General features: G+C 39.4%; 1 protein-coding gene across 8 annotated transcripts in view; it reads left to right on the top strand.

Annotated features, from left to right (window-relative positions):
- The window catches only part of Eml5 (EMAP like 5), a 107618-nt gene that overhangs the window by 39278 nt on the left and 51709 nt on the right, over nt 1–16631 (top strand). For all 8 annotated transcript variants that reach the window (XR_007831082.1, XM_051150318.1, XM_051150308.1 and 5 more), the window contains exons 11-17: nt 605–772; nt 1383–1489; nt 1890–2008; nt 3335–3521; nt 7329–7434; nt 10328–10421; nt 11509–11609. Coding sequence is in view for 7 of the 8 variants with exons in the window: in XM_051150318.1 (XP_051006275.1) it covers nt 605–772; nt 1383–1489; nt 1890–2008; nt 3335–3521; nt 7329–7434; nt 10328–10421; nt 11509–11609 (882 nt within the window). In the remaining variant the exon portion in view is untranslated. The remainder of the gene's footprint in view (nt 1–604; nt 773–1382; nt 1490–1889; nt 2009–3334; nt 3522–7328; nt 7435–10327; nt 10422–11508; nt 11610–16631) is intronic.

Here is a 16631-nt window from a genome sequence, read left to right as displayed (position 1 = left end):
GGATAACTAATTAGACTTCAGGTGTAAGTGGCAGTAAGTAGGTTCTCTGAAATCTATGACCGCAGTAGCCATGGGTAGACATGACTCCTCTGTTGCTGAGCAGGCCTTAAGTCCAAATACAGCTGTTAGTTACCACCAAAATCTGTGTCACTATTGCACCTTTAGGGATATCTCACTGTGATTATCATTGTTGTGGTTCCCAGGTGTCACAGCTAGAAAAACTGTTGAGCTTGCCTCCCTAGGCAATGTGTATAACACTTCCTGGTATTATGAAAGCTAGTCATCAGGGAGGTGGCTTTTGGGTCAGATCCAGCTCTCTCTATTCCTCCATTCCCTATGTTCACAGTGTCTTCAGCAGTAGGAATTTATACCTCATAGTTTTGTTGTCCCTACTAAAACATATTGTAAAATCAGTAAAGGAAATATTTGCCCCTCTCAGTCCATTCATTTGTTCATTTAACTATCTTTTAAATTATTTTTCATCTGATCATACATAAGATAATGTTGTGATGTTGTAATAGTTTGGATAAAGTAGTCGTTGTTTAAGGTGGTATTTTTTGTGTATTATCTTTTATCAATTTAGAGATACATATTTTTGTTACAGGGGCCAAGTTTAGAAAATATATTGGCCATTCAGCTCATGTAACTAATGTCAGATGGTCACATGATTATCAGTGGGTTATTTCTATTGGTGGAGCAGATCACTCTGTCTTTCAGTGGAAATTTGTTCCTGAAAGAAAATTAAAAGATGCTCTTCACATAGCACCCCAAGGTAAGCTTGTACAGCTCCTCCATTCATAGATCCAAACTATTTTACCATTGAAGCTTATTTATAGCAGAAATTCCCTGGTAAAATAGGTGTATATCTTTAAAATCATTCATTACATTCATACAAATCATTCATACAACAATACAAAGTATTTGGGTTGATATTTAATTTGTCAAATGAGTGAAGTAATAGTTCTTGCCAGCAAAACCAAGAATTAATGTTTCATCTTAGAAATATGGGTTCCTAGGTTTCATATACTTTAAAAAATAAAGAAAATGTCAATCTGTTGTGTGTTGTATTTTTAAGCTATTTTTTAATGTTAATTATAGACTATATTCACTTACATCTGCACAGACACATAAATTTGTTGTAGTGGTCATTGGGGAGCCAGGGGAGGGATTTAATGGAGCTGTTGAGTTTTAGTGACTTAGACAGAAAGATAACTTGTACTACAGTTTGCTGACATGTGTGTCACTTGAATAGGTCATTTCATTTGACTGCCTTATGGCTTATTTCCATGTCAAACTGAGAGTTACATCTTAATCATTAATTTTACATTGTTGTTTTAAAAGTAAAACTTTAAGATGACATTTTGTTTTCTAAACACTTATAGAAAGTCTGGCTGAGTCCAACAGCGATGACTCAGATTCAGATCTGTCTGATGTTCCGGAGCTGGATTCTGAGATTGAGCAAGAGACACAGCTCACTTACCACCGACAGGTAAGAGCCTAGCAGCCTATGATGTTGGCCCCCAAAGTCCAATTTCTTCATCTTGAATTCTGCTACTTTCATCTATTGTGAGTTTTTATGGCTTTAATTTCTCCAGTAATGGATAGCTCTTTCAGTTTCCCCCCTTTGACATCATAACACACTTGCAAAGAATATCCTTTCATATTAAATATTTAATGTACTAAGTAGACCTGTATTCTTTTTGCCTGTAGAATTTTATCATAGTAGCCTACCATATTTCCCTTGAAGTGTTTCCTTATGAGGTATAAAGAGGTCTTAGAATACTAAATTCCAAGTGTTTTCTTATCAGCATTTGAAAGTTATATTAACTACATGGGTACTTTCATTAATACTTACCTTAATCATATTCCTGTGTATATACACTTTTAAGGTTTACAAAGAAGATCTACCTCAGCTTAAAGAACAATGCAAAGAGAAACAGAAAAGTGCTGCTTCTAAACGAAGAGAACGTGCTCCAGGAAATAGTATTCGGTTACACTTTATTCATGGGTATAAAATAGTATTTTTCATTTATGTGTTTGAATTTGAGTTTGTGCTCAATACCTTGGCAAGTCACGCTGCCTTGCTATGCCTGTTTCCCTATCTATAAATTGGTACCTGACTAAAAAGCTTCAATGAGAAGTAAATAAGCAATACTATGGATGACGTTGTCTGGCACACAGTGAGCCACTATGAAGGTCTTAATTAAATTTCTAAAAACTGTCTGAAAGTTTGATAGTACATTCATACATCTTTAAAAGTGTAAGAGTAGTCATCTCTCCTACAATGGGACTAAAGGAATTTTCTGAATCCTCTTTTGCCTGAGTATTCAGGATTTAATATTTAGCTAATTACTATCAGTTTCTGGAGTCCTTAGAGCATATATAATGTATAGGCCTCACATTTCAGCTCCACAGCAACATGTTTCTACCCTCAGCAAGCACACATTTTCTCATCAGACTGGTAATACCTTCTAAGGATTTGAAAACAATTTATTTATAAAAAGTATTCCCAGGGCTAGAGAGAAGGCTCAGTGATTTAGGAAGGTTTGCTGCTCTTCCATGGGACGTGAGTTCCATTCCCAGCACCTATATCAGGTGGCTTCCAAGTACACCTGCACATATGTCTCTCTCACACACACACATACACACACACACACACACACACACACACACACACACACACAAATCAATCTTTTAAAAAAAAGTATTTCCCTTCCAATGCTAAGTAGATATTATTTTAGTTAGGTTATGTTGTGTGAACTGTACTTCTTTGAAGCACAAAGCAAGGTTGTCATTGATGGGATTGCATTAATTATTGTAAGATTTATATATTCTAATTGATTGCTTAAGGCTGCTGTTGGAACATGTATTACATAGTCATGGCCCAACAGTGTGCATAAAAAGTGCTGTTTGGAACCGTCTCTTCTTCCCTCTCTGCTCCAAGTGTCATTCCCTTCCCCTATTAAATAATATTTGCTCTCAGGAATATTTGATTTATTCCTTTCCTTATCTGATTGTGTATAAAAGAAGTGGTTTTACTTTGTAGAATACAAATTTAATAATGTTTTTGCAAATACTTGCATACCAGAGATGACTTTTTTGTACCTGATTTTTTTTTTTTTCACTCAGTACCTAAGCCTAGGTTTTAGCTGTCTGTAAGCAGAGAGGCTCATAACAGTATGTAGATTCTAAGAAACTGGTCGCCTCCTTTAATTACTCAGTTCCTTTAAGACTGGACATTAAATGGTCCAAATGATACCCACTCTTCTGTGTGTTACATATCGATCAGGTAAAAGATTAGAACTCGTCATACATGACTTATTCTCTGCATTAGTTACAGGGGTTATGACTGTCGAAGTAATCTCTTCTACACTCAAATTGGTGAAATCGTATACCATGTGGCAGCAGTGGGCGTCATATACAACAGACAGCAGAACACACAGCGCTTTTACTTGGGCCATGATGATGATATTCTGTGTCTGGCTATTCATCCTTTGAAGGACTATGTGGCAACGGGCCAGGTACGTTCCCTTAAAAGACCGTGTGACAGTAAGTCAGATAGGCAACCTTCAAAAACTTACTTCGCTTTTTATTTTTATGTGCATTTGTGTCTTGCCTGTAAATATTTCTGTGCACCATGTGCATGCACTACCCATGGAGGGTAGAAAAGGATAGAAGGTACTCTGGAACTAGAACTACAGATGGTTGTGAGCCACTGAATGCATGCTGGGAATCGAACCTGGGTCGTTTGGCAGAGCAGTCAGTGCTCTTAACTGTTGAGCCATCTTTCCAGGCCCCAAACCTGATTTCTTTAGGTTGAGTTGACTAAAGCAAAATAAGTACTTAGCAAAAAGCTCTATGACAGCACAGAACGACTGTGTCTTTTATTTTTCAATGGCAGTACCAACCTACCTCACTTGCCCAAGCACAGGTTCTGAAATGGTGTAACAGATGCGTCTCCATATGAGTATTCATAAAGGAGGCACGCCATCAGCCATAGACTCTTCCTGTGTTTAAAACCTGTGCTAGTGGCCAGGCGTGGTGGTGCACACCTTTAATCCCCGCATTCGGGAGGCAGAGGCAGGCGTATCACTGTGAGTTCAAGGCCAGCCTGGTTTACAAAGCAAGTCCAGGACAGCCAAGGCTAACACAGAGAAACCCTATCTCAAAAAACCAAAAAAAAAAAAAAAAGAAGAAGAACTGTACTAGCTTGTTTGGTTTACTTTCACCCCCAACCTATGAAAAATATTTAGTACTCAAAGACAAAAGTGAGAAGTAACCATGGAATAAAATCTTTAAAACCCTGAGTCAAAATAAGTTGATTTAGGGGTCTGGAGAGATGGCTCCGAAGTTAAGAGCACAGCTTGCTCTTCCAAAGGTCCTGCGTTCAATTCCCAGCAAGCACATGCTGGCTCACAACCATCTATAATGAGATCTGGTGCCTTCTTCTGTCATATAGGCATACATGCAGGGAAAACACTGTACACTTAATAAATAAATAAATCTTTAAAAAGAAAAAAAGAGTTCATCATGGTGATAGAACACCGACTAACATATGTGCTTATGTCCCTGAAATGAGATGTCTCAAGCATGCTTCTAGGGTACTATGTGTGCGTGTGTATGTGTGTGTGCTTGTATGTAGCCCAGACTAAATTTGGTATTTGAATCCATGTGCCATTATTTATTGTCTGTGGGAAAATTCTGTGCCTCTGTGTCCTCATCCTTAAAATCAGGATACAATAGGTGCCTAACTTAAGGAGTTATGATGGTTAATAGATAAGCCAGGCTTTGTCAGGGCTGTGGAACAGCCTCTGTCAGGTAAGTCCCTTCTCGGTGAGTGTTGGTCCGTAGCATCCATTATTCTCATCTGAACTGATCAACAGGCAATTGAAAATGTAGGTCTTGACTGGGAGACATTGTTGATTTAATAACTGAAAGTGTAGAAAAAGTGTAGAAAGAAGAGCCTGGGTATCTAAAGGGGGGAATCTTGATGGTTTATATCTGAATTACAAGTGACAAAATTATGAAGAAAACAGTGGTAGAAGTGAAGGAAAATGGATGATTAGGCAGGAGTCATGCTGTAAAACTGTCAGAAGCAGCAAAACTTGTAGAGATAAAACTTAGAGGTCACCAGTAATGTTTAGATGGATGATTTAATGAGTCATTTGATGGTTTGGTGCTATTTCTTTTATACCCTTTATATTTAAAAAGTCTCAAAATTAAGTATAATTGATTTCTACCATTGCTTTTCCAGGAGCTGCTTTATATATAAAATGATAGTGTGTGTATCTTTATAGATGATTATATAGTTATAGAGCCAAATTGAGAATTGTAGATTACTTATGTATACGTGAGCACCATAAACCATGTCGATTAGTCTCATGTCTGTTGCTATGAAAAAAATATCTTAAGTAAACTACTTAAAGAGGACAGATTACCTGCTTCTCAGCTTCAGGAGGTTCAGTGGTCATGTGGCACATCACAGCCAGGGGGACACACATGGGGCAACTGCTCTGCTGTGCTGGCTGTGAAGCAGACAAAGAGGAATGGGCCATATTTTAAAGGTTCTGCCAACCTAGTTAAACCATGGCCTAAAGACCAACTAATGTGTATATTTGAGGGCCCTTTAGATCCAAACAGTAGCACCACGTTAAAGATGAATGAAATAGGGGTGGGCATAAGAGAGTGTATTTGAAGTTTCATCTGTGAAGAAGAGGTGAGGAAGTAAGGAAGAGCATTAGTGATTCAGAGAGGTAAAAGTTCAACTAAAGAGAACACAAGAGATAAACAAAACACGAGAGTCCCAGAAATAGTAAGCCTTACTAGAATCATAAACAGGTAACAGTTACAAATCAGCCATCATTGAACTGGCACTCCAGAAAGCTTCTAAGGTGAAGAAAGATGAACTCAGTACATACTCTTTAATAATAACCTGGGTGTAAATGCTCTGAACCCTCTGAGCAGAAGATGAAGACTGAAGGGACTGCCACTGACTGGGAAGGTCGCCTTCTTGACTCCAGTGGTTAGCTGGTGAGCTCTTGAGATCTCCCGCTCCTCAGTGCTGGGGTTACAGCCACAAACTACAGTACTAGATTCGTACATAGATATTCGGGGTTCAAACTTAGATCTTAGGAACCTCATGCTTGCAGAGCTTGTAGTTCTTAACCTGCTGGACCATCTCCCAAGCCCTTAAATAGAGACTTTACAGTACAGTTGTTTACTTTGTGTGTGTGGTGTGTGTGTGTGTGGTGTGTGTGTGTGTGTGTGTATACACAAACACAAATGCATGGAGAGTAAGACACTTACATGGTGGTTCTTTCCTTCCACCATGTGGTTTCCAGGGATTGAACTCAGGTCATCAGGCTTGGTAGAAACACTGAACCATCTCACAGGCCCCCAGAGTTACCTTCCGGAAAGAGCAAGGGAATCGGGAAGGGGAGCAAGAGCCAGTAAAGGGAGAGTGAGTGTGCTCAAAAGTGTATGACACACATGTGAAAATGTTATGACCACGCTATTTTGGGTAATATGGGCCAATAAAAGCTGTGTGCGGTAGAAAAATGATTAATATCAGAGTTCTATTGTCCATTTTGTCTCATATACATACTTAGTGCTTTAACCCTTTCTGAATTTTTTATTTTACCAGTATTCTAATCTAGAATATTCTTGCTTGCATCTCTTCATCTAAGACCTATGATTGTGAAGTCACAGCTGTATTAGGCATTATCTGTTCCATGAACTCCTGAAAGCTGCTTTCTTTTCATTAGCATACAGCGCTGTATGTTCTTATTTGAAATGTCCTGCTTTTCTAAGGAGTTTACAAAAGTTATGCGATGTAATACTCACAGTGCCTACCACAGTAACCCTGACGACGATCGGTACTCAGTAATCATCTATTATCTTTCTTAGTGAATTGTAGGAGGAGGAGTCTACTGTGCCTGGCTTTGTTATTTATTTTTGTTTTGTGCTGGGTACTGAACAAGGGGCTGCATGCGTACCAAGCATGCGCTTCTTCCGTGAGCCACAACCTCAGTCCTCTTAGCATTTTCAGATTGTTTGCAGTTAGCAAAACAATGGATCCTACAGTGACATTTTGTTTTAATAAGTTTTTATCATTTTCCTTGGTAATCTCTTCCCTCTGCTGTTCCATCCCTCTTAGACTTTGAATAAACGTTCGTGAAAAAACACCATGCTTATAATCTGCTTTTTGTTTTTAGCTTGATAAATTTCTATATACATATACATATAAAGGCTATGTAAGTGTTTTGTTTCCTTTTAACAGATATAAAAAGAATTGTTTACAATGACTTTTATAATTGTATCTTTATCAGGTAGGTAGAGATCCCTCAGTTCACGTGTGGGACACAGAAACCATTAAACCGTTGTCTATATTAAAGGGCTACCACCAATATGGCGTCTGTGCTGTTGATTTCTCAGGTAAGACTTTTCTGTCTCAGTAAGAATGATCAACACACAGGGAATGTATAGTATTTAAATCAATGTTACCTAAGCTTCCATCTAGCTGTAGCCTTCACAGTTCGGATCAAGTGTGCATACTGTTCTCAGCAAACATAGTAATAAAGCTTGGTTTTCTAGCTTGTTTATAATTACAGTGTAATGACTATAGCTACCTAGTCTTTTTAAAATGTTCATGTTAATATCAGCATAAAAATCTAAACTGTCGCAGGCCCTCCTGTAATATGTACCTTCTCTTTGTGCAGACCTTGATACTAATATTTTATAGCTTCAAAGTAAACTTTGAAAATGCTTAGTGTGAATGAGATGAGAATTTTTTAGGTGTCTATATTCAATAGCAGTTTCAGTGTATCTTATAATTTCAGTTCATGCTATCAGTTTAGCAACTGCAATGAAAGCTACTGTGTGGATTGGAAGAAAATGTCATTATTGAAGAAGTGTATATCATGAAAAAGTAGTGGTTTCACTGCCCTAACCAAAGTCAGTTATTCATACATGAGATTTGGGGAAAACATATACACACATATATTTTCAAGAGCACTAATAGTCAAGAAACAAGAAAATGTAAAGCAGACTGTGCCGGTCAACAATAACATCCATGATAGCATTGAGCAACTATGCTTTGCAAAAGTGAACCAGAATAGGACCAGTTCTCTTATGCTGTGAACCTTATAACCTATAAACACATGCACTTCTGTCAATGTGTCACAACAGTCATTCACTTTAATATTTAGTGTAGTCATTACTTGTTGTTTGGTAACTATGACAACTAAGACTTGGCCTTCACTAAAGACATCAATATTAGTGACAGCATGTTGTAACCTAGATGCTTTTCATTTGAGGAACTTTTTCTAGTCACTGAGTTTTTATGCCTCAGTAGAGTTCTTACAGTGAATTTAGTTGAACTCGAGCTATTTCCCTTCCATTCGTAATGGTCTTATTTTCTTAATAAAGATTTTGGATTTATCTTGTGTGTGTGTGTGTGTGTGTGTGTGTGTGTGTGTGTGTGAGAGAGAGAGAGAGAGAGAGAGAGAGAGTGTATTTTTGGGTTTTTTGTGTATGTCTTTTTCAAGACAGGGTTTCTTTGTGTAGCCTTCACTGTTCTGGACTCTTTGTAGACCAGGCTGGCCTCGAATTTACAGAGATCCACCTGCCTCTACTTCCCTGAGTGCTGGGATTATAGGTATTCACCACTATGCCCAGGTTTGGGTTTATTTTTAATTGACCTATAATAATTATTTATATTGATGGGGTATAGGGTAATTTATGTGTGTGGTACCAGCAGAGGATGCCAAGGCTTTACATATACCAAGCAAGTGCTCTACTATTGAGCTGTCCTCCAGGCCATAATATGATGTTCTGATACGGTATGTATTATGTAATAATTACCTCACAGGATATTTAGTATAATCATCATCATTTATATATTTCCATTCCCCTGTTTCTTCTTTCAATCTAATGAATAAATACATAGGTCAAGTACAATAGTGATTCAAAAACCCATTAGTCCAGCTTGGAAAATGGCTTCATGTGTAAAATCACTTGCTGCATGAGCCCAACAACCTGAGTTCAATCCCTGTGGCACATATAAAGGTGGATGGAGAGAACCAACTTCATGTAGTTGTCCTTTGTCTTACACACATGCACACACACATACACACACTCACACATATGCGCACATGTGCACACACACATACACACACTCACACATATGCGCACATGTGCACACACACACACACATGCATGCACAAGTAAACCATTGTCCCCACTCTCTTCTAGATTCTGGTTCTTTTCACGGATATATACATGCCTAACATTTATCATTACCTTTTCTAGTTTTAAATATAGTGCTGTAGTTTATTGGTCTATTTTCTATTGCTATAATGACACCTTAAGGTGGGTATTAGTGAAAACAGAGACCTGGTTAGCTTACAGTTTCAGAAGCTGAAAGTTTAGGCTCCGTTGATTCCGCTTGTGGCAGAATGTGACAGACAGAATCCTGGTGGGAATAAGTGCAAAATGAAAAGATAACGTGAAACAAGAAGCCCTGAAATTTAGGAATCAAGTGCAGCCAGGCTTTTTGTCTACTTGATTTGGTCTCATATATACTCTTCACCCCCCCCCCCCGGGTCCCTTCCATCCCTGCAATACTAGGTAGGCGAGAAAGACGTTAGAGGGGAAAAGGGGGAAGTAGGCCTCTTTAGACTGCTTCCTGCTGATTAGGGGCGTCAAGTTCCTTGGGAGAAAGTCCAGTCTTCATCTTCAGAGTACCAGCAAACAGCAGTGCAGCAAACAGCAATGCAGCAAACACAATGCAGCAATAGCAAAAGCAGCAGCAGGAACAGCAGCCACCGCCACAGGCCCTCTTGGAGCTCTCACATTTATACCCTCACAAGAGTCCCTAGCATTCCAGACATAAACTGTCTGCAGCTGGCAAAAACCATGCCCTCCTAGAGCACAAGAAAAATCATCGTTAGCAGCTGTCCACAATCTGAAGCAGCCCCATATCCCACACCTGGGATTAAAACAAAAACCTACTCACATAACTGGGGTTTTAAAGAAACCAAAATTCTCGCTACAGTCAAACTTGTTATTCTTATAACAACCATTATAATAGAGCTAACTCTCCCTGAGAGAGCATCACACCTTTCTTAGGGCAGAGCACCCAGCACTTTTATCCCCTCACACCAGGCCTGTTCCTTAACCGATCTTCCAGTTTACACCACCACACTGGGGCCAAGCATCCAGCATGTGAGACTTGGGGTGGAGGGCCTTTCAAATGAGAGCCTGGGGCACTGGAAAACACATTAGATGGTTTTTACTTCAGCATCTCATCTTTTTTTGGTTGTCACAGCTGATGGGAAACGCCTGGCTTCAGTTGGAATAGATGACAGCCACACCGTTGTGCTGTGGGACTGGAAGAAAGGGGAGAAACTTTCAGTGGCAAGGTAGGGAGAACACTGAGCGTGTTGGCAAAGCACTGATGTTATCTGTACTTCACTTTTGAAATCCGGCTGAAACGTGAGGTTTTTTTAAAAAAATAATTGTCAGCTTTTATTACTTTTAAATAAATATAATCAAGCTTAAAGATAAATGATTTTATTATTTCTTTGTAAGTTTAGCCCCTATAAACACATTTTTTATTTGCCTTTAATAGTACATTGGAGATTGCTATTTCAATTTGCCATTTGCAAAGAGTGAATTCTATTAAAAACTATTATATGCCAACTGAGAAGCATGGCAGAATGCTCATACATTTAATTGAACACACACACATGTATATGAAACTATATTTTTTATAATATTTTTTTCATTTCTATGTTTTCTAAAATGAGCATGATTTATTTTATAATAAAGTATTAACAGTGCTTTGAGGGACGAAGTAGTTAACAGTGTCAGAGGCCACATTTTAAGTTTGTTACTCCCTCAAATTGAGATGCAAAGTATATAGATGATGTCCAAGGACACAATAGTTTCAAAGGAACTTCGTGGGTAAGATGGCTCAGTGGGTAAGATGATGGCTCAGTGGGTAAGATGATGGCTCAGTGGGCAGAGGCACTGAGTGAAACCTTAGTCCCATCACCAGGGTCTACAGCATGGTGGAAGGGGAGAAGTGATCCCTGCAGGTTGTTGTCTCGCTTCTGACACACATACTGTGACACAAATATGCCTCCCCTGAAGTAAATAAATGCAATAAAAGGAATATTAATATTGAAGGATGCTAAATTGTAATGAATTACTATTTCAAAAAACTTTAACTCATTCTTGTCACACAGCACTCCCTGTGCACAATACAGCGGGTCCCATGGGTACTATTTAAATGAAGTTCTCTGTTCCTTGTTTTTACCGGCTGGAGAATCGGCTGAGCAGAGTTAACATATTTAAATAGTGACCAATGTGCAAGTGTATGATTTCACAGGTGAATGTCACATACCAGGAGGAAACACCTGTCCAGTAGGTGGAGGACTGTAGATAGGAGGTGAGCTGTTCTGGGATGGGTTATCTGCAGAGCTAAAACATTTTGGTTTGTTTCAGAGGCAGTAAAGATAAGATTTTTGTTGTGAAAATGAACCCTTATGTGCCTGATAAACTAATTACGGCTGGGATTAAACACATGAAATTTTGGCGTAGAGCAGGTAAGGAAATGTTTCTTTTTACTTTTTAGAAATTCTAGAAAGCGTTACATTTAAAATAATTTAGCTAAGTACCATGTGGTATGCTGCACTGGATCCTGGGATAGAAAAGGAAATTTTTTTAGAAAAACTGAAATCTAAGTGAGGCCTGAGGTTCAATTAAAAGCACTGTGTAAATAACATTAACTTTTTAAAAGTCTTGATAAAGGGATACTGTTGTTAAGATATTATTAAGGGAAACTGGATAGAGGACCATGAAGAAATATTGTTCTTTTTATATATTTGTATAAACTTAAAATGATCCAAGATAACCTTATGGGTAGGAGTGGGTCACAGATCAGGGATAGAGTGCATTTCTAGCCTTCTCAGGCCCTGGTTTGATCCCTGCCCCCATCAAAAAGAAAAAGTTTCATTTTTAAGAGATGCTCTTGTCTTAGTACATTTTAAACAAAGATGATTTAACATGTGGTTAATCAATGTGTAGATTTCTTCCTTTTGTTATAGATATGTTTTATAGTCTAAACTAAAATTGAAAATTTGAAAAAATGCCTTGTATGCTATAAAGTAATACAGAAACAAAATACTATGTTTTTAGTCATTTATCCATAAATTAGTCGAAGTTATTACTTATAAATCACAAATGTGAAATAAATTTATATTTTACAATAAAAATATCTCTTTTTCAAATAGAATAGTGTATTTTTTTCTTTCTTTCTTTTCTTCCTTTTTTGTGTTTTGTTTGTTTGTTTTTCAAGGCAAGGTTTGTCTGCGTAGCCTTGGCTGTCCTGGGCTCACTTTGTAGACCAAGCTGGCCTCAGATTCACAGAGATCTGCCTGCCTCTGCCTCCCGAGTGCCAGGATTACAGGTGTGTGTCACGGTGCCCAGCTCCTAGAATAGTATATTTTTGTTAGCCATGTTGCTCTGAAGTCTCAATGAACTGAAACCTTTCAGAGAAAATGCTTAACCATGAGAAGTGGAACATCAGAAAAGAACAAACCTTATCATGACATTTCCCAAGTTCCTGTAACTTCCAAGTTGTGAGCCATGTGGGACGTGAGCTGATGTTTCAGATTTGTATTGACTGCTGTACCAGAGACTCAGCAGATCATAGTGTTTATAGTTACAAAGTAAAATCCAATTTGTGTTTTCATTCCTACAAATTTACACAAGCATTTCATTGGGCCATATCAGTTACTTGGAATTGAAAATGCCTAATAAGTAGCACGGGAATACACATGTGTGAGCAGACCCCCTCCCCTTCCTACATATACACACACAGACACCTCATCTGTACTTTTGTTTGAAATAAGAGATTTAAAGAAAGTAAATACTAGGTGGCTGGAGAGGTGGCTCAGTGGTTGAGAGCACTTGCTCTTCCAAAGGACTCAAGTTTAATTCCCAGCACCCACCTGGTCACTCACAGGTAGGGGAACCAATATCCTGTTCTGGACCTTGTGTGCACCGCTTGTTTGTACCCAGTCACCATCAATTGGAAACATTCTGAAGGCTGACGAGCTACAGGGAATGGGCCTGGTGTGTGGGCGTGTGGAGAACAACCATGGTCAGCCTTACTCTGAAACCCTTGTCTCAGTGACACATAGACCCCAGTGTGACCTGTTCTGAACAGCTAGCCCTGTGAGCTGGAGTATCTTGTCAAGCGTGGGGCAACTGCCAGACTGAGATTCCAGTGCTGGCTCTGAAGTCATTACCTGAACCCTCAACTGGTGGAGGGTAATCAGACAAGCTACGGTGTACTGCTAGTGGCTACAGCAATTAGGGAAGTGGGGCATGGGAACAGAAAAGGAAACGGAATCATTTTTCTGTGGCTCTACTGCTAATCTGCTCCCGGAGGCTTCCTATGAAGCCAGTGGCCACAGGAATTAGCCCATGGCTAGTTGTTAATGGATTCAGATTTAGGTGTGTAGCGTGTGCTATAGGCAAAGGCTAGTGCTGCTACTTGCGTACTGGGTTCCATTTTCTCTATCTAGAGGACATCTTTTGCCCTTCTCATCCTCTTGAGTTAACAACTCTCCCTCTCTGGCTTGCTCTTCAGCATCAAATGTACTATTATTTTTCCATTTAAGTCATGAATAAGCAGTGCCACAGGCTTCCACCACCAGAGACAGGGGCTGTTAGAACCATAATGCCTCCCATCACAACACTGTGAGATGAAATAGATCTTCCCTTACACTTCTTGTCAAGTATTTGGTGCAGCAGTGAGAAGAGTAACCAGGACCCTCTCCTCACCTGTAAAGACTAAAGTGCCTTCAGTGTTTAGGCTTTCCCTCCCACAGTTTCTCCTCCCTTGACAGAAGTCTAATGCACTTTTGTTCCCTGACCATTCTACCCAACTTTTCTTGCCAGGAAACTAGTGACTCTGGCTGTTATTAAGATGGCTTTCCAAGTACATCTGGAGTCTGATCTCTTTTCATCTTCTATGCTACCGCCCTTATCTTGTGTCCTTTATCCTTTAGCCCAGTGGTTCCCAGCCTTCCTAATGCTGCAACCTTCTAATACAGTTCCTTATGTTATGGTGACCCCCCCAACCATAGAATTATTTTGTTGCTACATCAAAACTGTAACTTTGCTACTGTTAGAAATGTAATGTATCTGATATGCGACCCCCAAAAGGGTGGTGACCCACTGGTTGAGAACTGCTGCTTTAGCCCCATGGTTGAAACTAGACGTCCACTGTTTCTCATCTCCCCACTCCTTTAATCTAGTCTCAGTCTAGAAGCCAAAATGAACCTCTTATTAACCATATACTAGAGTTTGTTATTGTCTCATATGGATGAAAAGTTAGATGCTCAGGGCTAGAAAGATAGCCCAGTGGTTACAGATGTTTGCTGCTCTTGCAGAGGACCTGAGTTCAAGTACAAGCACCCAGGTTAGGAGGATCACAACTATGTGTAACTCCAGTTCTAGAGGAATCTAATGCTTCTGACCTGTGTGAGCACCTGCATACTTGGGTACAATCCCCCTACACACACAGATCCACATACATGCACATAATTAAAATGCAAGCAAAGTTAGAACCTTCCAATGGCCTGCAGTACAGCCTCAGATGATCTAGCTCCGTCGACTGTTATCAGCCCTCTTGCTTTCTTTGCTGCTTCTTGCTGCTCTTGGTGGTGGTCTTCTTTTATCATCATCATCATCATCATCATCTATTTATTTACACGTTGCATATCTTTCAGTTCCCCCTCCCTCTTCTGCCCTATTTCCCTCCCATAGACCTGTGACGGGGCACCCTCCTACCCCCACTGTCTGGCCACAGCCTATCAGGTCTCACCAGGATAGCCTACATCCCTTTCCTCTGTGTGCCCGCAAGGCAGTCCTGCCAAGGGGCAGTGATCGAATCGTGGGCAACAGAGTACATGTCAGAGATTCAGCATCAGTTGCCTCCTGCTCCAACTTGGAGAATCGGCTGTCCATTGGCTACATCTGAACAGAGGGTCTAGGTTCTCTGCCTGCACTGTCCTTGGTTGGTGCATCAGTTTGTGCAGCCCCCCCTTCGGAGTTCCTGACCCCTCCTGGTCCTTCATCCCCCCCCACACTCTTCCATAAAACTCTCAGCGCTCCACCTAGAGTCCAGCTTTGAGTCCCAGTATCTGTTCCAATCCCCAGCTGGGTGGAGTCTTTCAGACATCTATGTTGGGCTAATATCCACTTATAAGAGAGTATATACCATGTGTGTCTTTCTGGGTCTGGGTTATCTCACTCAGGATGATTGTTTCTAATTCCATCCATTTGCCTGCAAATTTCAAGATTTCCTTGTTTTTTAATAGCTGAATAGTATTCCATTGTGTAATTGTACCACAGTTTATTTATCCATTCTTTAGTTGAGGGACATCTAGGTTGCTTCTAGATTCCGGCCATTATGAATAAAGCTGCTATGAACATAGTTGAACAAATGTCCTTGTTGTATGGTGGAGCATCTTTCAGGCATATGCCCAGGAGTGATATAGATGGGTCTTGAGGTAGCTTCTGAGGAAGCACCAGATTAATTTTCAAAGTAGTTGTACAAGTTTGTACTCCTACCAGGAATGGAGGAGTGTTCCCCTTTCTACACATCCTAGTCAGATAGGTGTAAGATGGAGTCTCAGAGTCATTTTGATTTGCATTTCCCTGCTGACTAAAGAGTTGATCATTTCTTTAAGTATTTCTCAGCCACTGAATATTGCTCTGTTGAGAATTCATTTTTAATTGAGTTATTTGGTTTGGTGGTGTCTAATTTCTTGAATTCTTTATATATTTTGGATATTAGCTGTTTGTTAGATGTAGGCTTGGTGAATATCTTTTCCCAGTCTGTAGTCTGTCATTTTGTTCTGTTGACAGTGTCCTTTGCCTTAGAGAAGTTTTTCAGTTTCATGAGGTCCAGCAATAAGACAACTAAAGGAGATCAAGGGGATACAAATTGGCAAGGAAGAAGTCAAAGTATCACTATTCGTGGATGATATGATAGTATACATAAATGACTCCAAATATTTTACCGAGGAACTCCTAAAGCTGATAAACACCTTCAGCAAAGTGGCTTGATAAAAAATTAATTCAAAAAAGTCAGTAGCCCTCCTGTATACAAAGGACAAATGGGCAGAGAAAGAAATTAGGGAAACTACACCCTTCACAATAGCCACAAATAATATAAAGTATCTTGGTGTAACTTTAACCAAGCAAGTGAAAGACCTATATGAAAAAGCTTCAAGTCTCTGAGGAAGGAAAATGAAGAAGGCATCAGAAGATGGAAAGATCTCCCTTGCTTGTGGATTGGGAGAATCAACATAGTAAAATTAGCCATCTTAACAAAAGCAATCTACAAATTCAGTGCAATCCCTATCAAAATACATGTATAATTTTTTATAGACCTTAAAAGATAAATTCTCAAGTTCATAATACAGAAAAACAAAAACCCAGAATAGCTAAAACAATTCTGTACAATAAAAGATCTTCCATAGGAATCTCCATCCCTGATCTCAAGCTGCACTATAGAGCAACAGTAATAAAAACAGCATGGTATTAGCATA

The sequence above is a fragment of the Acomys russatus genome, chromosome 1 (assembly GCF_903995435.1).
Source record: "Acomys russatus chromosome 1, mAcoRus1.1, whole genome shotgun sequence".
Lineage (NCBI taxonomy): Eukaryota > Metazoa > Chordata > Mammalia > Rodentia > Muridae > Acomys > Acomys russatus.
The sequence above is the reverse complement of the archived record's forward strand: the minus strand, read 5'-3'. Positions and strand labels throughout refer to the sequence as shown.